Source organism: Cajanus cajan, chromosome 8 (genome assembly GCF_000230855.2).
Source record: "Cajanus cajan strain Asha chromosome 8, NIPB_CcT2T_4, whole genome shotgun sequence".
In the NCBI taxonomy this organism is placed as follows: domain Eukaryota; kingdom Viridiplantae; phylum Streptophyta; class Magnoliopsida; order Fabales; family Fabaceae; genus Cajanus; species Cajanus cajan.
In genome coordinates this window covers 30,472,639-30,496,646 of record NC_138524.1, presented here as the reverse complement: position 1 = coordinate 30,496,646, position 24,008 = coordinate 30,472,639, and the positions used below count along the sequence as shown (strand labels likewise).

At 34.9% G+C, this 24,008-nt stretch overlaps 1 protein-coding gene across 1 annotated transcript; it reads right to left on the bottom strand.

The window, feature by feature from the left end:
• Positions 1–7,297: 7,297 nt before the first annotated feature.
• Positions 7,298–8,830, bottom strand: LOC109789013 (pectinesterase inhibitor 9). The gene has a single exon (XM_020347873.3). It carries the CDS (start codon positions 8,277–8,279, stop codon positions 7,641–7,643), a length of 639 nt encoding a protein of 212 aa, XP_020203462.1. The 5' UTR covers positions 8,280–8,830; the 3' UTR covers positions 7,298–7,640.
• Positions 8,831–24,008: the final 15,178 nt, after the last annotated feature.

The following is a 24,008-nucleotide window of genomic DNA, read 5'->3' as shown; positions in this document are numbered from 1 at the left end:
AAAGGTTGCTAGATCCCCAAAACTAGTACAAGAGTAGTAAGGGTTGCTAGGTCCCCAAAAATAGTACAAGAGCAGTAAGGGTTGCTAGATCCCTAAAACTAGTACAAGAGCAGTAAAGGTTGCTAAGTCCTCAAAACTAGCACAAGATCAGTAAAAGTTGTTAAATCCTCAAAATTAGTACAAGAGTAGTTAGGGTTACTAGATCCTCAAAACTAGTACAAGAGCAGTAAAGGTTGCTAGAGCCTTAAAACTAGTACAAGAGCAGTAAAGGTTACTAGATCCTCAAAACTAGTACAAGAGTAGTAAGGGTTGCTAGACCCCAAAACTAACACTTGGCCAGCTGAAACCTCAAACTTCAGCCCAGCTTGGAGAGGTTAAGCTCAAAACATACTCCCTCGGCATTGAATCGTGAATAAAAATCACACTACCGTGGGCTAAGCGGAAGCAACAAGAAGCATCTACACCAAGGTAGAGGCCTAGATAGCACAGTTTACCACCCTTTACACCTGACGGGGCACTCACCAACACTCAGTCGCTCTAGGGGGCAAGGGTATAGGTAAACATTATCTATCTGAAGGAAGCAATATTGTGGAAGCACCTGGACAAAGAAGTAAAGAGAAAACCTGGACAAAATGTCTACATCTTTACTTTCCTTTGGAAAAGCAACATTTAGCCACCCAAAGGACAAGTAAAGAGGGGAATTTGTAGACACTCAATTTTTTTCGGGTACCTAAATCAAGGATAAAGGTCTACTAGAGCGAGACAAATAACCCTCGAGGGGACCAACGCGTTGGGCAACAATTTTGTTATGATAACATCTCTCGTTACATAACTAATTTTGACGATCCAACCGTTGAGATTAAAGATCAATGTATTGAGAAGATATTATCAAACTTCTTGCAGGATCCAACGGTTAACGAGTACTCTAGAAGCCTCGCACTATAGCTGGAAAAAGTAGTATGTATGGCCCCTAAGGGCCCAATAGAGCACCTAAATGGGCCAAGATGGCTCCGAAAGGCCCAAAAATCTCAAGAAAACAGATCTGGGGCACGGAACGGCCATTCCCAAATTGGAACGGGTCGTTCCCAATGTTGTAACGGCCCGTTCCGAAACCGGAATGGCTCGTTCCACTTTCCAGAAAATTTTACGTTGGGAAGCATTTTTGTTCTGATAATATCTCCCTCTAAAGACCTAATTTTCACGATTCGACCATTAACGTTAAAGATCAATGTATTAAGAAGAAATCATCAAATTTTTAGCAAGATCCAACGGTTAATGATTTCTCTAGAGGCCTCGCATTCCAGCTGGAAAATATGAATATTGTACCAGATAACGTTTTTGTTATGATAGTATCTCTCACTACAAACCTAATTTCAACAATCCAACTGTCAAAATTGAAGATCAATATATTATGAGGATACCATAAAAAACCAATACGATTCGACAGTTAACGAGTTCTCTAGAGGTCCTACATGGTTCCTAGGAAAAGATGGTATTTTTATAAAATTTAGTCCCACATCGGATAGTTCTCTTATGCTTTTATCTCCTAGTTGGCTATATAAGAAACCCTCTGGACAAGGGACGAAAGGAGAAAAAGCTGCATATCTTCCCCCCTCTCTATATAAACCTTTGAGTGATAGTGAGGTTTTGTAGAGCGAAGGGCTGCCAAAATGCGCCCCGCACACATTTGGGAAGATTCCCATATAAAAGGTTTGCTTTAGAGGTTCTAAATTCTTCTCTTTTATTTATTCTTTTTAATTATTTTATTTATTATTCTTTTTATTATTTTATTTCTTTATTTAACATTTTATTTATTTTATCTATAATTCTTATATAGCAATAAATAATCATGTAGATGATAGGTATTTTTCGTCAAGTAAATAATATTAAATAATAAAAAGGGATAAGATATTTAAAATATTATTTATTATTATGTTAATTTCATCATAGGGTACCAATTTAAGGCGTTGTAGGGGTGCCTAATACATTCCCTACATGTAACGGACCTCCGAACCCAATTTTGGCTATGAATACCTTTATTTTAATTTCAAAATCTTTTCTTTTTCCAATGTTTTGAGTAAAACATTGGTGGAGACTCTATGAACTTATTTTTCAAAACCATTAATTAAGGATTGGTCTGGTTTCCGGGCATTCCCTAATTGATGAGATTTTTCAAAAGATAGTCCAAACCATTGGTCATAAGATCAGAATTTTTTGGGTTAAGACATTGACTTAACAATGTCAAAATGTTGAACGAATACTCTTCCAATGTAAAAAGTCTTGTATCAATGAAAGATTTGAAATTAGTTGTCTTAAAGCCTCATGATTGTTATGTATTGATGTAGTAGTTTCTTCTTTTGGTCATACATAACATTTTACCTAAAAATATGAGACAAGTCATAATTAGGCTTTGCTTGTTCTTCAATGGCTTATGCAGTAAAGTAATGGATCCTCAAAAGTTGGATAAGTTAGAAAATGAAGTTGTTCTAATAATATTATGTCAATTGGAGATATATTTTCCTTATTCATTTTTTGACATTATGGTTTAGTTAATCATCCACTTGGTTAGGGAGGTAAGGTTGTGTGGTCCTATCATTTTTAGGTTGATAACTCAATTGAGCGATACATGAAGATATTGAAAGGGTATATGAAGAACCAACATTATCTAGAAACATCCTTTATAGAAAAATACAATGTAGAGGAAGCAATTGGCTTTTATACTAAATAAATATCTCAAACTAAATCTAGAGTCATTCTTGAAACCTATCACCAGGGATGAAGAGTTGTGAAGGATACAATAGGTGTAAAATTGAAGAGCATGTTGTGCAGAAAAGTGCTTCAAACTCGTTTGTATATATTATATAAACTCGACATAACTTTTTCTTAAAATAAAAAAAAAAGTTGAAAAGATATCAAAAGAGTTCAAAAAATGAAAAGTGAGTTTCTAAAATAAAGAAAACAAGAATTTTCAAGAAAGAAACCACATGTGAGTAAATACTGTGTGAAAAAGAAAGAATTCTACAAGAGTCATTTCAAAGTTTTCTCATTCAAGAAGATAAGCAATAAATGTTCAAGATTATGGGGGAAAACTTGTATACAAAAGGTTTATTTGTTCCAATCCTAATTTTGGCTGTTTAATGATCTCCAATAGGGAATTATGTCTCAAGATAGTGTTTCTTGAGTGTACCTGTTATAGAAAAGGTTCTCTAGTTAAAAGGATTGGTAAGGGATTCCTATAGGGGTTACGAGGTTACCTTAGGATTTAGGTTGATCGATTTGTCTTATAGTAATCATATATTTGCTTATAGTGAAAATCCTAAGATATAAGATTGATCATAGAAAACGAGACATAACTTTATGTGGAAAGTGAACTAATAAAAATCTTTGTGTAAATTTCTTTATCTCATGCTCATTGTATTGGTTGAATATTAATTCTAACATGTGTTCTTAAATGTCGATTTTAATAAAATGAGTGATTGATTAATAATAAAATTTTCTAAAGGTCAAGAAATCATATATTCAAGAACTTAATTTGAAAGTAATTTTTTAAACTATATTAAAAGGGTTAACAAGATTTCATTGTACTTAAAGTTTTAAATTCTAAAAAAAAAAATTAACCACCAATTCAACCCCTAACATGCATGAATCTTGTCAAATATACAAGTCCTTTGAAAAAACATTATAAAACTTTTAGAACGTGAAAACTTTCTAAATAAATGCCCCACTACTAAAGGAAATGTAAGTTTAATTTCCAACATTAGGATCTAGGGAAGATGCAATTTTATTTATGATCTTGTTCATTATTGTTGAATCAATTTTTTTTTTCACTTTTCACTTCTTTTTTTTCTTGCTTTTGATCTGGCCTATTGTTTTAAGCAGGGACGGACGCACGTAGTCACTTGTGGGGGCAGTTGCCCCCACTAACTTTTCAATTTTTTTTAAATATATATAATATTATATTATTTTTATTTAAAATTTAAAAAAAAAAAATTAAAAAGTTAAAAAAGTTATAAAATTAAAACTGAATTTAAGTTTAATTGCAGTTATCTTTATGTGAAAAAGAAATTTTTTTAAAAAAATCATAAGTTGTTATTAACCTCTTTTTGGATATTTTTTATTTTTATTTTATTTTTACTTTTTCCATTTCTTTTTATATTTTGAGGTTCTCCTCTACCTCTAACATATTTTAAAGTGTAGAAGAGTGAAATTAGAAGAAGAAAAAAAAAACAAACTTCTTATTTCATCTCTACTCCTTGTTTGAATAGCTAAACTATGAGTTGCTTCTTTGTGTAGCATGTTTAAATTCAAGAGATTTATTTTCTATATTTGACAAGGAAAAGTTGATTCGTTTTGCTCAATTTTATTTTTTTGAATTTTCTCCAGTTGAACTTTTGACATTAGATAATCAACTTGAAAATTATTTCATAGATGTATGTTTTGATAGTGCTTTTTCAAAATTAGAAAGGATTGGTGATCTTTCTATGAAACTTGTGGAGACAAAAAAACATGTTGTATATCCATTGGTATATTTGCTTTTAGAGCTATCCTTGATACTACTAGTAGCAACTGCATCAGTTGAAAGAGTTTTTTCTGTTATGAATATTATCAAGAATCGGATGCCCAGTCGTATGGGAGATGAATGATTAAATGATTATTTAGTTACTTATATAGAGAGAGAGATTTTTGATAATATTGAAAATGAGCAAATCATTCAATGTTTTCAAACTATGAAAACTCGTAAAGAACAATTATGATATGTATTTATTTTTATAAAAAAAATTATATTTTAATAAATTTATGTATTACCCCACTACTTAAAATTTCTAGATCCGTCACTGATTTTAAGGTCATGTATGAAAAAAGAAAGGGTTGTTAAAGTTGGCTTATCAATCTTGACCTACACCACCGCATCCTCTGCTTCACCCTCTTCTGTATACCTTTCCTTCTCATTCACTAAATTGCTTCCATTTAGCATTGTAATTCAACCCTTTGTCAAAAATCTTTCTTCAATTTATTTATTGTATTGCCTTGGATTCACGTGGCACGTGATTTAGAAAGTACCCGTGAATATTGTCGAACTAATAAAATCATTCAATAACGTGCTAAACTCAACAAACGAAAGAAAGAGAGTAATTTATTTATTTTTAATGAATTTTAAATATTTTAAGATGAAATATTTTGTTTAAAGGAAGAACACATATAAGAAATTGAAATTCAAGAAATTCTTTCAAAATGAAACTTTCTAAATTTTCTATAAAAAATGCTAAGATTTGAAATTTTCATATTTATTTTTTCTTTTGTCTCATTTATGTCTTTTATCTTTCCTTTCTCTCTTTACCCTTCCTTTTCTAATTTCCATCCTTTCTCTTGCATCTTGCATTTTTTATTCTCCCCACTTTCTTTTCTTTCTTCTTTTCCTATTTCTTTTCCTCTTTACTTTTTCTCTCTAACTTTCGTCTCTTCTCTATTTCCTCTCTCTCTCCCTTCCTTCCCTTTTTATCTTTTCTCCATCTCTCCCTCTTTTCTTTCTCCTTCCATTTATTTTTTCTCTCTCTCTCAATGTCTTCTCTCTTGTTTCTACACTCTCTCTTTCTCCAAACTCCCTTCATTCACTTTTCATTGTTAAAATAAAAATATCAATTTAATTATTGTACGTTCAAAACATATTTGTTTTGAAACTACTAAATGTTTTTAATATTAAAATTGTTTTTAAATTATTAAATTTCTAAAAATTGGCTAATGTTTATTTATAAATTTCAGTCTTACAATTTTAATATTCTAGTATTTTAACTTACAAAATGCACGGTTAAATGTTAATTATATATAATAAAAGTTTATAATAAATTATATATATATATATATATACTATGTTTGGATATATAAATTATGTTTAAAATTTAAATAAATAATTATTTTTAAAATATAAATTATATTTTAAATTTACAATAAATATTTAGATTGTAGTATAAGATTATTTTTATTTATTGATAATTTATTTTAAATATTAAAGTTAGTTCATAAATAATTATGATAAATAAAAACTTAATTATATATGAAGTTAAAAGAATCCCTAAAAACTCTCTCGTGCATGATAGTCATTTGTGTTATATATATATATATAGAGAGAGAGATAGAGAGAGAGAAAAATTAATATAGTTTTAGTTTCTGAATTTTTGTCAATTTTCACTTTAGTACCTATACAAATTTTATTTGATTTTAGTCTCTATAATTTTTATCTATGAATAACAAATTTTGATACTAGGCCCAAAATAAAAGACTAAAGTTAAAAATTGATAAAAGTTAAATGATTGTAATCATATTTAATTATAATATATATATATATATATATATATATATATATATATATAGTTATAAAGAGAGAGAGAGAGGGGAGTGATCTATTTATTTCAAGAGTAAGTTTAGGTAGACATATTTTACTCAATAACTCATTATTTAGATCAAATTTCAATAATCTAACTGTTAAATTAAAAGTTCTTAATGTATAGATTAAGTTTATAAATTTAAAATAAAATGAAAAACATTTGAAATTTTGTTATATAGATTCAAATTGACGTATAAAATATTTTTATGATTATCCATCAATTTAAATCAATCAAACAAAATATCAAATAAATTTCAATTTTTTTAAAAAAAATTGTAGACTTGATATATAAATTAAAAACTTTTAATTTAACGATTAGATAGATCGTTCAAATTTAATATATTATATGAATTATTAAGTAAAGAAATCTACCAAGATCATACTTTAGAGTAAGTGAACCTTTCCTCTCTATATGTGTGTGATTCAATATGTTTTCAGTTATTTAACTTTTATTAGTTTTCAATTTTAGTTCATACACAAATCTTTTATTAATTTTAGGCTTGGACTTTTTTCAATTTTCATCTTTAAACCTTGAAGTTTTGTTTTTATTTTGGGCCTTAGTGTCAAAATTTGTTATTTATAGAACGGGACTAAAATCAAATAAAATTTATATATATAAGGAGCATATATTATGAAAATGTCATTTTTACATGAGAATGAAAATGTATAATCTCAATCCTGAAATAGAAATAAACAGATTAGGTTTAAAGATTATAGATAAAGTTATCACGTATAACTATTATTGTAGTTGTGTCCATCATTGTCATCACTACCATCATTGGACCTACCGTTAAAATTTTACTTATGATGAAAATCTAATTTCCTTTTCTATACTAATAATTTAAAATTTAAACAAAATTAAATTGACTTATCTAAATAAAGCATTCAATAAATAATAAAAAGTTGAAATTATGATAATTTAAATTTTATTTCAAATTCATTAAATTTCTAAAATTTCTCATAAGAATTATTCGACTCCTCAAGCGATCATAGAAGTAACTAAAGAATCCACCAACGATAGACTTTGACAAGTTTTGAACCCTAGCTAATAAGTAGGGGGTTCACCCTTTGTTGTGACTTGTGCCAATCGCTGTTGACTTGAATTATTAATTAAAACCTATGACAAACAAAACTTCATCCTATCATTATTGTGATGAATACAAATTTTACCCATACAAATCATACTTGGTTAACCCACCCAAAGAAACAACATATTCACCTGACGAACAAAGGGTAACTAACACTTGGCATATGTTAATTAAGGTTTCTTGGTGGCTCTAGATGCTGCCTGGTACCTAGAAGCATATCTATGAAATAAGTTGAGTGCATTACTAGTGAGTTCAGCAACATTTTGCGCCTTAACCTTTATAGTAGCAGTCCTCTTACTCATCCTATGACCAGGGAACGATTGAACACAATAGCTAGCATCAGTTAAGGCAGTGCTTACCCATGTTTGGACATTGCTTATGTGCCACAATAAGGTGTCATCTATGATAGTGCGTTTGTTCAATTTGCGGAGTTCTTTGATGGCTTGGTAAAGTTGGTCTACACTATCACTCATTTGCATGGAACAATCTTGCACAATAAGGAACACCCTATTACCCTTGAATTCCTCAAGTTCCTTGGCCACTTTTAACAAGTAGCTCCTTGTTTTCAGTGCTCTAGAGAGGCTCACCGAGAGTGCAACATGGGCTAAGTCCTGAGGACCATCTATGGTGAATTTGGCAAACCTGGCTAGGCAACGTATGCACAGATCAGGGTACCGGGTTCCTTGGCAAGAGGACTTTATGTAAGCCATTGTTTGGTTTTGGTTCCGAGCCAAAGATGGCTCAACCAGTGCAAGACATGAAAAGATAGAAAGGAAAGTGACTATGAAAAGAAGGTTGATGTGTGCCATATTAATTTTGCCTCACATCTGAAGCTTGAACAATTTGTTTTGACTGTGATAGGAAAGAGTATGAGTTGATCTCAAACCTCAAATGCAGATTTTAGGTTGATCAAAATCACAAAGAAAATGATGTTTTTATAGTTTAGGAAAGGGCGTACATTCCCCCTAATGAGTTGCACGTGCATTAATTAATGCTGGTCAACTTTTCTTGCCTTGAATTTGCAACTTATAAGTATTGACGTTGGATTATAAAATGTCCTAACCAAATTGTGTAGAAAGTAAAATGCGTTATGCGATGCTTATAGAAAGGAAAACGTTTAAACACTCAACGGAAATGGTTTAATACTTTAATTAATAAGATATAGTTCATGATATTGTACTGGAATCATGGTGCAAAATGGAGCTAATTCGGCGTTGCCAACGGGTCTTTGTCCACTGCAAAGAGGAAAGGTAGTATTAAACACATGCATGAACATTAATGTGCAATAAAGGGTTCATTATTGGATGCTTAATTAAGAATCGTGAGTGAGCTAGCTAGATGTATATGTGCGTATAACAAATAGTTTTAGTAGGCCGAGGTCCTCACCATTTAAACTCATTTTTTATTTCAAAATTATATATTATGTTATGAATAATAATTAGTGGCTTAATTAGTGGATGTCAATATTCATTATCAATCATTACCATTTATATGTCCGTTATGTATTATTCTCTTTATTGTGTAATTGTTCAGTTACCACATGTACTTATAAATATGTTACTCCTCTCCCAAAGATAATACACTAGTCAGATTCTTTTCTCCATCTCATACTGTCTTGTTTCTCCTCTTTACTTTTTCTTCCTTTTATAACATATTAAATAATATTTAGAAAATGTTTAATTTTTTGACATTTAGGAGGTGTATTGGATTGAGATTTCATAAGACTTTTTTTTAGCAAAAAGAATAACTCTTATGAATTTTAAAAAAATTTGTAGGAATTAAATGACTTTTAACATTAATTTTAAAAGATTTTGTAGGAAGATAATGACTTTTAAATTTTTTTAAAATACTTTTTTAATCAAGATTTTATAATATAATAGTTTAATATCCAATCTCAATCCATTCACGAACTTGATACATCTTGATTGCTTGTTGCCCACACCATTATAGTGAGGACAAAAGCATACTAGCTACTTAAACTTTGCAATATATTCTTCCACCGCCATTGACCTATTTCAGCTTTGGAAATTTCACCTCCTTTTGATTCTTCGTATCTTGCGGAAAGTACTTCTCTAGGAAAATACTTTATAAGTTATCCTAATTGACCAAAGTCCCATCAGCCATCATCCTTTATAATGGGTTTTGCTATAATTTTGCATCTACCAAAAGCTTAATGGTTGCCAAAGCAACCTTCTAATGATTAGGACACTCCTTCGCCTGAAATATCTTTTCCACTTCAAATAGCCATTCCACAACTCCATCTGAATCATATCCACCCTTGAAAATAGGTGGTTCATTATGTTGAAACCTAGATAACCAGTTGGTTTCAACAACATTCATGTTTCCCAAAGGCGCTAGCACATAATTATTTCTCCCAGTCATACTCTTTTATTCACAAAAAAACATATAGTTTAGTCCACAACATTAAAGCTACATTAAACAATTTAGAGTATACAAATAGCATGATAAACACAGAATACACTAGCCGGATGAATTGACATACTTTGATACTACTAAATGTTACATCCTTCTACCCACAATTAATAAATAAATATAATATAAAAATTATGGAAAATAAAATAGAATAATAATAAAACTTCTCTCACCAATACTTTGTAAAAAGGGTTTACAATGTTTTATTCAACACTTTACTAATTGAAGAAAATACATAAAATACTAGTTGAATCAAAACAAGAACGACCTCCTAATTTAATATAAAATTTTGATAATTAATTAGAAACTCAACCATTCAATAACTACTAAAACTAAAACTTTGTTTCGATGTCACATTATCATGGCAAAACCCCTCTTTATATCTCTCCCTTATAAACATACTGATGTGCTTCCACTTGGATGCACATGGATTCTTCACACCTTCCGGAATTCCTTGGATGAATCTTCAAGGAATGGAGATGCCACAAAGGTGCAAGGTGACCTAAGCTTGCATTCAAGCTAAGTCCAAGAAGACTAGAATTCCTAGCTCTACAAAGAGAAGCACTCAAGGAGGGTAGAGTTAGGAATTTCAAGGTGACTTCGGTGGAGATGAATTTTAAGAGAGAAACTCATCAATATATCTAAAGTGACTACAAGACTCGGCCATATAGAATATATAGGAAAAAATTAGGTTAAAGTGTTCCATGGGTTAGCCTAAGGTTAAGTGAAACCATGGTATGGTTACTTAACCTTAGGCGCCCAAAATTTGAATTCAAAATTCAAATTTTGGGAGCCAAACCCGGAACCTCTCATGTGCTTATCATTTGGCATGTGATTAGCTTCTCAATTGAGTTGCATTTAGGTCACACCATGTGCATGTGTGCACATGGCCGAAAATGCTTATCAAATGCAAAGCTAATTACATGCTAATGATAATTCACATGCAACCTTAATTAACCCTAAATTCCAATGACCTCTAAATGTAAATCCTAAGCTACAAGGTCGGAAATACAAGGCCCAAAAGAAAATACAAGGCACTAAGGCCCAAACCTATACTATCCCTAATCTAATGGGCTTGAGACAAAGCCCAACAAAATAAAGTGGTGGGCCTTCCTTGGGCTTGGGCCCACTCTTCATGCATCATCCCCTCCCTCTTGAAGAGGATTTGTCCTCAAATCCAAAGCATCCTCCTCTTGGGTAGCTAGTCCTGTAAAAAGAGATAGATCAGAAACATTGAAACTAGAACTAACTCCATACTCAGAAGGGAGATCTAGGACATAGGCATTATTATTGATTTTCTTAAGGATTTGGAAAGGGCCATTCCCTCTAGGACTAAGTTTTGACTTTCTTTTGGAAGGAAACCTATCCTTCCTAAGGTGTAGCCAAACTCAGTCACCTTCCTTGAAGATAACTTCTTTCCTACCCTTATTATTATATGTTTGGTATTTTTCTGTTTGGGATTGAATATGATCTCTAACCCTCTCATGTAATTTTTTGACAAACTCAGCCCTAGATGTGCCTTCTTTATGAATAAAGGAAACAACATCTGGTAGGGGTAATAAATCCAAGGGAGTAAGAGGATTAAAGCCATAAACAATCTCAAAAGGAGACATGTTAGTGGTTTTGTGAACCACCCTATTATAGGCAAACTCCACATGAAGGAGATAGTCATCCCATGACTTTTTATTGCCTTTGAGAATTGCCCTCAACATAGTTCCTAGAGACCTATTTACTACCTCAGTTTGCCCATCAGTTTAGGGATGACATGTGGTAGAAAATAGAAGTTTAGTTCCTAGTCTTGCCCAAAGGGTTTTCCAAAAATGGCTAAGGAACTTAACATCTCTATCGGAGACTATAGTTTTGGGTAACCAATGTAGTCTCACAATTTCTTGAAATAATAACTTAGCAATGTGACTTGCATCATCCACCTTGTGGCATGGAATAAAGTGTGCCATTTTGCTAAAACGGTCCACAACCACAAAGATGGAATCCTTTCCTCTTTGGGTTCTAGGCAATCCAAGGATTAAATCCATGGAAATGTCTACCCAAGGAGAAGAGGATATGGGCAAGGGGGTGTATAGCCCATGAGGTTTGGTGGTAGACTTTGCTTGTAAACAAGCAATGCAACTACTACAAAACCTTTGGACATCTCTTTTCATATGAGGCCAAAAGAATTTCTCTCTCAAAAGTGAAAGAGTTTTCTCAATCCCAAAATGCCCCATGAGCCCACCCTCATGGCTCTCCTTAACCAAGAGTTTCCTAATAGATCCTTGGGGTATACAAAGTTTGTTTCTTTAAAAAGATACCCTTCAGAAATATAGTACCCTTTAATGTCATCAAACCCTAGTATTTGAGAACCTAGGGTGTTCAATAAAACATGTCTTCTTGACAAAGCATCAGCTACTACATTTGTAGAGCCCTTTTTATATTTGATGACATAAGGAAATTGCTCAAGGTACTCAACCCATTTTGCATGCCTTTTATTTAATTTATGTTGACCCTTCAAGTATTTAAGTGATTCATGATCACTATGGATAACAAATTCCTTGGTCACAAGGTAATGTTCCCAAGTTTGAAGGGCACGAACTAAAGCATATAACTCCTTGTCATAGGTAGGGTAGTTCAAGGCAGCCCCATGAAGTTTTTCACTGAAATAAGCTAGGGGGTGACCACCTTGTAACAACACAGCTCCTGTGCCAAGACCTGAAGCATCACATTCTAGCTCAAAAGTTTTAGAAAAATAAGGTAAAGCTAGAACGGGTGCTTGAGTAAGTTTATGCTTAAGCTCTTGAAAAGCTAAATTATGTTTTTCCTTCCATTCAAAGGCCACATCCTTCTTCACCAACTCATTGAGAGGTGAAGCTAATGTAGGGATGACCCATGCAATTCATCAAGCATGTCATCAAGCCTAGGGATTGGGTGTCTATATTTTATGGTGATGTTGTTGATGGCTCTACAGTCACAATACATCCTCCATTTTCCATCTTTTTTTGGCACCAAAATTACTGGTACAGCACAAGGGCTGAGACTCTTTTGAATCCAGCCCTTCTCCAACAACTCTTGTACTTGCTTCTCTATCTCTTTGGTTTCTTGTGGGTTATTCCTATAGGCTGGCCTATTTGGAAGACTAGCCCCAGGCACAAGATCTAGTTGATGCTCTATTCCCCTAAAAGGTGGAAGTCCAATGGGTCCTTCACTAGGGAATACATCACCAAATTCTTTTAAAAGATTTTTCACCTCAAGAGGTAGAGAAGCTTCCAAAGAAGATGTGGCAGTGCAAGTTAGTGTTCCTCTACACATGAGGATATGAGAAGATGGTTCAATAAAGAGAGAAGTTTTGTGTAAAGGTTTGGAATCAAAAATCTCTTCTTGAACTATCTCTAGAGAGGGAACACTAGTCTCTCTAGAATCCTCTTTTTCATCAATTTTTAGAAGTTTTTTTTTTCAACTTTTTTTTGTTTTCCTTTTTCTTGCTCACATTTGGCCTTCATTTGTATTTGATCCTCCTTCACTTGTGAAGGTGATAAAGGATGAAGCACAAACTTTTTACCCTTATGTGTGAAAGTTATTTTATTAGTTAGACAATCATGATGAGTATGTTTATCAAATTGCCATGGTCTCCCTAATAAAATATGACAAGCTTCCATGGGAACTACATCACATATAACTTTGTCTAGATAGTTCCCAATAGAAAACTCTACTTCCACTTATTGGTTGACCACCATATCCCCATCATCATTAAGCCAATGAAGTTGATAAGGTTTTGGATGGGGTGTGGTAGTCAAACCTAACTTCTCAACCATCCTAGTGCTACAACAATTGCACCAAGATCCACTATCCACTATGAGAGAACAAGCCTTGTTTGAAATGTTACATCTTGTATGAAAGATGTTCTCTCTTTGGGATTGTGTATCACTAGGTTGGTTGTTGAGGACCCTTCTCATCATAAGAAGTTCCCCATTGTAAGGGTAAGTGACCTCACATGACTCTCCCTCACTTGCTTCTTCTTCATCCTCACTTGAAGATGAATAAGTAGTAGCTTCATCTTGGCTACTATAAATATCTTGGCCCCTTAAAATCATCACTTTCTTGTTAGGGCATTGAGAAGCAATGCGGCCTCTCCCAAGACACTTAAAGCACTTTATGTCACTAGACTTGGTGCTAGTGTGTGAGGTGTTTGTTTTTTTATCTTTTTCTTTTTCATTACCCTTGTCTAGACTTTTGGAGGGAAAAGTATTTTTCTTTTCAAAATCATTTTTCTTGCCCTCCCTCTTGTAGTCAACCTTAGAGTAAGAAGATGAGTATGAGCTTGATTTATAACCTTTTCTCAAATTTTGTTGTTCAACCTTGATGCAAAGTTGAACCAAATCATTCAAATCCCTATAAGGGAGAAGCTCAACCTTATCTCTTATCTCAAAAGTCAAACCACTCAAAAACCTAGCAATGGTAATGTTTTCTTCCTCCCTAATGCCAGCCCTCATCAAGTATAACTCCATCGTTTGTCTATATTCTTCCACAGTCATATTTTTTTGATGGAGTCTTTGGAGCTTGTTGATAAGCTCCCTAGTGTAATAAGAGGGAATATGCCTCCTCCTCAAGGCACTCCTTAATTCATTCCAATATTGAATTGGAGGATCATTATGGAGACGCCTATCTCTCACAAGAGAAGTCCACCAATACATGGCATGACCTTGGAAGCTCAAAGTGGCTAAAGGGACTTTTCTTTCTTCACTCATTTGGTGGCAAGTGAAGATTTGTTCCACCTTCATCTCCCAATCTAGGTACCCCTCCACATCATCTTTACCATGAAAATAAGGGAGATCTACCCTAGATTCCCTTGACTTAGGGGTCCTATGGACTCTTCTAGGAGGTGGTTGATAATGATCTCCTAAAGCTAGGCTATCATCATGCATTGACTCTCCTAATGTGGAACTATTGGCGTATGAACTATGTCTACTATGATGTTTCTTTTTTTCTTTTTCCTTTAATAGACGAATTTCCTCCTCCATAAGAGAAATTTGAGCTTCTCTTTCAAATTTTTCTCGAATTCTTTGTTGTGATTCTTGCTCTTTCCATAGCTTTAGTGATCTTAATTCACGTGACAACTTAGCAAGATCATTGTTATCACTTGAATTAGTATCACTATGAGGAGTAGAAAATTCTTCCATTATAGGTGAAAGTTTTCTTTTGATGAAAGAAGTTTGAAAATCAATTTTTTTTTATGCAAGGTTAAGACTAAGTACTTGGAGGATTATGTATACAAATTGAACTTTGGAGGGAGGTGAGCTACTAAGAGCCACTTAAAAACCAAGCCTCTTCAAGTAAAAATTACTAATCCCCTTTGTAGTTAATCTCTACCAAATTCTTTTCAATGAAAAAAAATTATTTTTGATGTTTTATGACTATGATATACTAGACGTAGGAAAGCAATTAAAGACAAGTATTAAGCAAGAAATTAAACTACCTAAACGTGTCCTAGGGTGAGAGCTTGAGAGATACCAAAGATCAATCAAGGACCACTCCCACCAAGTACTAACGAAAATTGTAACCCTAAGGAGAGATGGTTGTGTACCAAAGACACTCCCAAGACACTCCTTTAAATGGCCAAATACAAGGTATGAACAAAGTTAAACAGCAAAGAATAAGTGGCTTTAAAGAATTAAGAAAAACAGCCACCAAGAATTAGTGATGGATTAGTGACCAAATTTGAAAACAAATTTTCAAACTAGTAAGGAAAAATTAGTCACTAAAATCCGTCACTAACACTTATATATATATTTTTTTAAAACAATTACAAATTCAAATTGAAACTCCAAGATGCTTCACGGTTTATCCAGTCCAGCCACCACCAAATTTCCAGCCAAGAATGTTTAATGTTTGTGAATTTGAGTTGCCAAATCCGAGACACCTATGTTCCTTCCTCCTCCTTTTCTTAGGCTTCTTTTGATGACCCTTGTAGAACTAGCTTCTAGGAAGTTAGGCTAGGTCAAACTTAGGCCACACTTTGAATTTTAATCAAGTATAAAAGCAGCAAAGAATATTGAAGAAGTAGGGAAAACAAGAATAGATTAGGAGATGATAAGTTTAGATGACACAAACAAGAAGATGAGTAGAACAAGAAAGAATTTGACCTAGATTAGTTCTAGAATGGATGAAAAAAACCAAAACACTCAAAAATTTAATAGTTGAAAATTTTATGATGCAAACACAAATTCAAACCGAGAAGAAAACAAATGGAATTTCAAACTCCTTGATTGGCTTTTGCTTTTCAAATTTAGGTTTAGCACTTTTTTTTTAATCACTTTTGTTTTTAATTTCTTTTGATCTTTCTTCTAATTTTTTTTAATCAATTAGGAGTTGCCTTTTGCTGTCCAAAATATATGTATCATGTAATTCTCGGTCACCTTAGGAACACAAAAACCGGAATCAAAGAGAAATGCCAAATGACAAGCAAATTAAGTTCAAATTTAAAGCAAATGTGACATGCTTTCTATGCTTGCTAATTTTGAAAGGCACCTACACGGTTTTTGGCTCCACAATTCAATTTCAAATTTGAAACACTAACACAATTTTTCAACACACACAATTAAAATAAGATCAAACACTCACGGATATGAAATTTTTTTTTTGTATGACATTTTCAAGATTTAGGAAACCTAAAATTCTAAGAAAACTACTAATGATCTAATAGTAGTTCATGAACTCAATTCAAAACAAAATTATGAGCTTATACCAAACAATAATGGATCTCGGCCAAATCCAAAAAATTAAATCAAGATTCAAAAAGAAAATTCAAACGGATCACAAGCCAAGCTAAGAATGATGAACATGAAAGAACTACACAATCCTACTAGACATGGATTCCAAAACAAAATTTAAGACTCAAGCAATCAATGACCGAATTAAAATTTCAAGTATGACTCAAAGAAATTAAAAGTTCATAGGCAGAAAAATTTCCTAAAAAGGCACAAGAAGAGAGCATGATTCATGGAAGCATAATATCACAAAAAGCATAATGAATCATTCAAGCATAAGAAACTAGATCCATCAAATTTTAAGGCTAAAATTAGATCTAGGAATGAATAAACTCTCATGTGACAAAACTCAAACAAGATGAACTCAAGATGAACAATGAACCACGGATCACAAAAAAAAAATCAAAAGATAAGGATTAGAACTTATCTCTTGAAGACAAAACCCGGCTCTGATACCACTTGATGTGCTTCCACTTGGATGCACATGGATTCTTCACACCTTCCGGAATTCCTTGGATGAATCTTCAAGGAATGGAGATGCCACAAAGGTGCAAGGTGACCTAAGCTTGCATTCAAGCTAAGTCCAAGAAGACTAGGATTCCTAGCTCTACAAAGAGAAGCACTCAAGGAGGGTAGAGTTAGGAATTTCAAGGTGACTTCGGTGGAGATGAATTTTAAGAGAGAAACTCATCAATATATCCAAAGTGACTACAAGACTCGGCCATATAGAATATATAGGAAAAAATTAGGTTAAAGTGTTCCATGGGTTAGCCTAAGGTTAAGTGAAACCATGGTATGGTTACTTAACCTTAGGCGCCCAAAATTTGAATTCAAAATTCAAATTTTGGGAGCTAAACCCGGAACCTCCCATGTGCTTATCATTTGGCATGTGATTAGCTTCTCATTTGAGTTGCAATTAGGGCACACCATGTGCATGTGTGCACATGGCCGAAAATGCTTATCAAATGCAAAGCTAATTACATGCTAATGATAATTCACATGCAACCTTAATTAACCCTAAATTCCAATGAGCTCTAAATGTAAATCCTAAGCTACAAGGCCGGAAATACAAGGCCCAAAAGAAAATACAAGGCACTAAGGCCCAAACCTATACTATCCCTAATCTAATGGGCTTGAGACAAAGCCCAACAAAATAAAGTGGTGGGCCTTCCTTGGGCTTGGGCCCACTCGTCATGCATCATCCTTGCCATAGCCCTAGTAGTTGGGCCCTTAGCCCATGGGCCTCCTCCATCACATATCTTCTTATACTTGCTTTAATCTTGTAAATGGCATTCAACCCAAACACAAACATATAAACATGATGATGGAGGACCATCGATAGAGAGTTCACACTTGAATAACATATTGGACCTTTAACTAGGTCTATGGTTGTAGACACCCAATTTCGTCCGAGGCATACAAACAAGGAAATGGACCTTTGTTATGAAGGGAAGGAGCTCCCGAAGCATGCAAACAACAAGACAAGACTTTAGAAGGCCCAAAAGTCCAAATAAGCTAATTTTAGAAGATTGGAACGGGCTGTTCCAAAACCGGAACGGGCCTTTCCCAATTTGGAACGGGCCGTTCCATGATCCTAAAAGGGCCAAAAACCTTAATTTGGAACGGGCTGTTTTGAAATTGGAACGGGCCGTTCCAAGATTGGAACAGGCCGTTCCAAACTCTTCAAAAGAGGGCTAAAACTTTAACTGGAACGGGTCGTTCCTAAACTAGAACGGGCCGTTCCAAGTTATTGGAATGGCCTACAAGCTCTTATTTGGAACGGCCGTTCCAGTCTAAGAAATTATGTGTTAATCTCAATACTGGAACGGGCCGTTCCGATTTCAGAATGGGCCGTTCCAGTATACGAAATTTACACACAACGGCCATGTCCAGAACGGGCCGTTCCGATTTTGGAACGGGCCGTTTTGGACCCTTTCTGAAGTCTATAAATAGACAGCTGGGGCTCATTTCTCAGGACTCCAAAATTTCGTCCAGACTCCTTAGAGCACGAAATTTCTCTCTTTTTCTCTCTCCCCCTCTCTTTTGTATTTCTTGAAATTTTGTGAGGCATTGTAGTGTAAAAGGTTGCCACAAAGCACCTATATTTTTCATATTTGAAAATCTAACAAAGCTTGCCACGAGGTATTTCATTTAATCTTCTTCTCTTTCTTTTACTTCTTATTTTTTTGTTATAACAAGAGCAATCATGTAGACGTTTTAGGGTCAACCGTGTAATTTAAATTTCAAGCATGTAAATAGTAATTCATAAAGGGGATCTAATATTTAATTTACTATTTCTTATCACATTAACTTCATCATAGGGTACCGATTGAGGGCATTGTAGGGGTGCTTAATACCTTCCCTACATGTAACCGACCCCGAACCCAATTCTGGTTATCAAGGCCATTATTGGATTTTAAAAAACCTTTTCTTTTTCTAATGTTTTGAGTAAAACATTGGTGGCGACTCCATAGAACCTATTTTCAAAACCATTAATTAAGGATTAGTCTGGTGTCCGGGCATTCCTTAATTGATGAGATCTTTAAAAGGATGTTTAAACCATAGGTCGCGAGATCGAAAATTTTCGGGTTGCGACAGATGGCGACTTCACTAGGGACGTTTAAAGTGGGTCAGGCCCATTTAATTGATGAAGTTAATAAAATAAAAATAATAATTTAAATATTTTTCCCCTTTACTTTATTTGTTTTATTTGTGTGGCTTTAATATCTATTTGTCTGTTTAAATTCTGTATTTGTTTGAATAAAAATTGTACACAAACCTTTACACACAACAGTTCCTCCTACACCCGGGGGCATGAGGGTAATAAACATAGGGAGTGATTGACGTACGACCGACCCAAGTTTGGCCTTGGAGCCTGCGAGCCTTGTCAGAAATCACACTCAAGGTGATAACCGGTTACTCTAGCCCGAAATACTACGACAGACCTTAGAGTTTGCCAGGTGACGCTGATAGAGATACTGGGTCCCTATAATGGGGGCACCTTGGGGGCCTTAAGACCAGTGAGATTAGAACTTTCCTATACAATGTAGTTTTTTTGCAGGGACCATAGACCAAGGATTTAAACGTGACTGTTCGCGGGTGTACATTTGTTTGAGCATATGTGTGTTGCATTTGTTTGTGTTTATTTATTTTAAATGGATAAGAATTACAAACAAATTGATATTAATAAAAAAATTATGATGAAAATTTAACTCCCTTCTATATACCCTAACTCTAAAGCATCATATAGGGTAGTTTATTTAAAAAAAAAAACAAAAACAAAAAAATATAGTAAAAAAAATCTAGCAAAAAAATCATGCATCATAACCCTTAGTCAAAAACATGATAAAATTTAGGCAGAAAATAAATATCATGCATCTCCTAGGATAGTGCATTAGCATACATTCATTAGAAATGGAAGGCACACATAATAGTATGCAAAGAATGTTCTCTAAACAAAAATCAATGAGAATGATATCCGTTGAATTTCTCATGTGTCTTTGCATCCTACTTTACATTTCATATAGATAACACACCTTCCTTGTAAATAATAAATAAGAATAAAAAGGGAAATCTAATTTGTGCATGTTAGCCAGATAATGGAAATTACTGTAATCAAATGCGAACCTGACACATCAAATCGGGGAACACTTATCAGTAATTGGGGGCATCACACGCCCAAATTGACGATTCAAACATCGAGACTTTCTCATGCGGAAACAAAAATTGCCGGGATAAGAAGAATGATCAAGAATGGACGAATCCTTGCTTTTTAGGGAATTACAAGACAAAACCCAATTTAAGAATAAAGACATTGCATACAAAAAACCGTTAGGATGAAAACTCGTAAAGGGCATCCTAGGCAAAAATTAGGGTGAAAAAAAAAATCAAAATCCCGATAGGATACGTCCTATGCAAAAGTAGGGATATATAAAAATAAGAAATGTCTATTTGAGTTGGAATCGAAAGGTGGCTCGAGTATTCCCTTCGAAAGCAAGAATTCACCAAAGGTGTCACTCGAAATGCAAAACACCGACGTTCAAGCAAGTGGAAAGGTTTTCTTTTGGAAATTATCAAATCATTCATGACTCTCTAGGGGGCAACCTCTGTCTATCTCTCTGTGTATGAATCACGAACTCGGGGCATGCCTGGGCCTTCGAGCTTTGCTAAAGGGGCACGTGTAAATTGAAAGTACTATTTTAAATGCCATAACACTCTTTCGTTTCTCTTCTCCCTTTAAATATTCACTCTAGGCCTCATCCATCAACCCTTAATAAACAAAATGTATTTGCGACAAAGATGTTACTCGATAATAGCATGGGAAGGATAACAAAGGAACAATCAAGAATCCAAACATGACTGGGTTTAATAAAAATAGGGCGTCCCATATAAACGCTGCAAAAATGAAAGCCCGGCAGGAAACCCACTAAGGGGGCTGCGCAAAAGTTAGGGCAAGATCTGCTAGGCAACCCACAAGTAAAAATGGGTAACCTAGGCAAAAAAGGATCAAAAGAAAAATGTCTGCTAGGAAACACATCCCAAGTGACCTAGGCAAAAGTTAGGACGTTAAAGCAACAACTTGAGTTGAAAACCGAAAGGCAGCTCAGGGAATCATTCAATCAGAGCACGACCCCAAGTCATCACTCCACATTCCAAAAAGGCTAAAACACAATGATAGCTTCCTTGCAGCAAATACGTTTTGTTTAATAACCCTAAACACCAAAGCCTACCTTGGCCAGCCATTCTTCTAAAAAACTCTTTTTGAAAAATCCCTTCTAACAACCCCTTTTGAAAAAAACAAAATAATAATAATAAAATTCCTTCCTTCTTTTGTCTTGACCCTTATGGCATTAAAATGGTACCGAAAAGATACACGAAAAATGCACAGTGAATACTCACAGAAGAAAGATCGAGACGTCCCCGAACGGAGTTGGGAGACACTTGACTACACATCGACTAGACAATTAAGGAGCCACTAAAACCTTGAGTTCAAAAGAACATAACCCGACAGTAATCAAGATTGGCATGGATAAAAAGGAATCGTCATCATTAACCTTAACGCGTACAGGTTAATTTCCCAACAACAAAAATTTGCATTTTTTAGGAACAAATACATGAGCATAAATTGCATCGTATGCATATGAGGTAGGGGCATATGGAAGGGCGTTACACAAAAAATAATAATAATAATAAAATCATTTCTGTCTTGAATTTTCATTGCATCCATGCATCCATGCATTCTACTTGCTATGGGTCAGAAGGGGTCATCAAGACGAAGCACAAGCTAAATAGCCAACCATGAGCCGAGCAGTGACAAACGGCAACCCCAGGTTATTCTATGTGCCCACTGAACAAAGACATATCAACAGCAGAATAGAATGGAATCAACCAAATAAGCAAACCCATAAGCATGAAGAGGCCATCGAGCCCTACTCCTCAACCGAATGATGGAAGATTCATGAAAATGCCAAGACTAGGAATGTTTTCCTACAAAAACCAGGAGTGGCTTCCAAAATAATACTCATCAATAAAGATTCAGCAAATAACATCATCATAAGATGGTACCCCTCCACCAATGATGACAAAAAAAGATAAAACAGAAAAAGGCAAGCTTCATACATGTTGAAAAAGCCGAAGCATTTAGAAAATAGCAGAAAAAAGGCAAGTTTCAAACATGAAAAAGCCGAAGCTAAACAAATATAAAATTCAAAAAAAAAAGAAAAAAAAAACTATCACAAGCAGGCGCTTGGAGAGGCATCACAATACTCAAGCGGCAGGGGCAACATTGGAATCCCTGCCAGTCATCCACTTCTCTGCCCACAAACACACGGGCACATCAAACATCTCCTGCCCATCAACCTAGGGGCAGTCTTTCATCTCACAACACCAACAAGAAAATATCAAGTACAAACACGGAAAGGGTTGCTAGATCCCTAAAACTAGTACAAGAACAAAATGGGTTACCTAACCTTAGTGAAAGGGTTGCTAGATCCCTAAAACTAGTACAAGAACAAAGACCACCAACACAAGGGCACATCAAACATCTCCTGCCCATCAACCTAGGGGCAATCTTTCATCTCACAACACCAACAAGAAGATATCAAGTACAAACACGGAAAGGGTTGCTAGATCCCTAAAACTAGTACAAGAACAAAGTGGGTTACCTAACCTTAGTGAAAGGGTTGCTAGATCCCTAAAACTAGTACAAGAACAAAGTGGGTTACTTGACCTTAGAGGAGGCCGGCTGAAGCCTTAAAATATCAGTCCAGCTTGGAGAGGCTGAGCTACGAAACTACTTCAACAACAAAGTGGGTTACCTGACCTTAGAGGAGGCTGGCTGAAGCCTTAAAATATCAGTCCAGCTTGGAGAGGCTGAGCTACGAAACTACTTCATCAACAAAGTGGGTTACCTGACCTTAGAGGAGGCCGGCTGAAGCCTTAAAATATCAGTCTAGCTTGGAGAGGTTGAGCTACGAAACTACTTCAACAACAAAGTGGGTTACCTGACCTTAGAGGAGGCCGGCTGAAGCCTTAAAATATCAGTCCATCTTGGAGAGGCTGAGCTACGAAACTACTTCAACAAAAAAGTGGGTTACCTGACCTTAGAGGAGCCCGGCTGAAGCCTTAAAATATCAGTCTAGCTTGGAGAGGCTGAGCTATGAAACTACTTCAACAACAAAGTGGGTTACCTGACGTTAGAGGAGGCCGGTTGAAGCTTTAAAATATCAGTCCAGCTTGGAGAGGCTGAGCTACGAAACTACTTCAACAACAAAGTGGGTTACCTGACCTTAGAGGAGGCCGGCTGAAGCCTTAAAATATCAGTCCAGCTTGGAGAGGCTGAGCTACGAAACTACTTCAACAACAAAGTGGGTTACCTGACCATAGAGGAGGCCGGCTGAAGCCTTAAAATATCAGTCCAGCTTGGAGAGGCTGAGCTACGAAACTACTTCATCAACAAAGTGGGTTACCTGACCTTAGAGGAGGCCGGCTGAAGCCTTAAAATATCAGTCTAGCTTGGAGAGGTTGAGCTACGAAACTACTTCAACAACAAAGTAGGTTACCTGACCTTAGAGGAGGCCGACTGAAGCCTTAAAATATCAGTCCAGCTTGGAGAGGCTGAGCTACGAAACTACTTCAACAAAAAAGTGGGTTACCTGACCTTAGAGGAGCCCGACTAAAGCCTTAAAATATCAGTCCAGCTTGGAGAGGCTGAGCTATGAAACTACTTCAACAACAAAGTGGGTTACCTGACGTTAGAGGAGGCCGGTTGAAGCTTTAAAATATCAGTCCAGCTTGGAGAGGCTGAGCTACGAAACTACTTCAACAACAAAGTGGGTTACCTGACCTTAG

What these genes read in the sequence shown, in the direction of transcription:
- LOC109789013 (XM_020347873.3), bottom strand. Translation starts at nt 8,279, where the DNA reads ATGGCACACATCAACCTTCTTTTCATAGTCACTTTCCTTTCTATCTTT.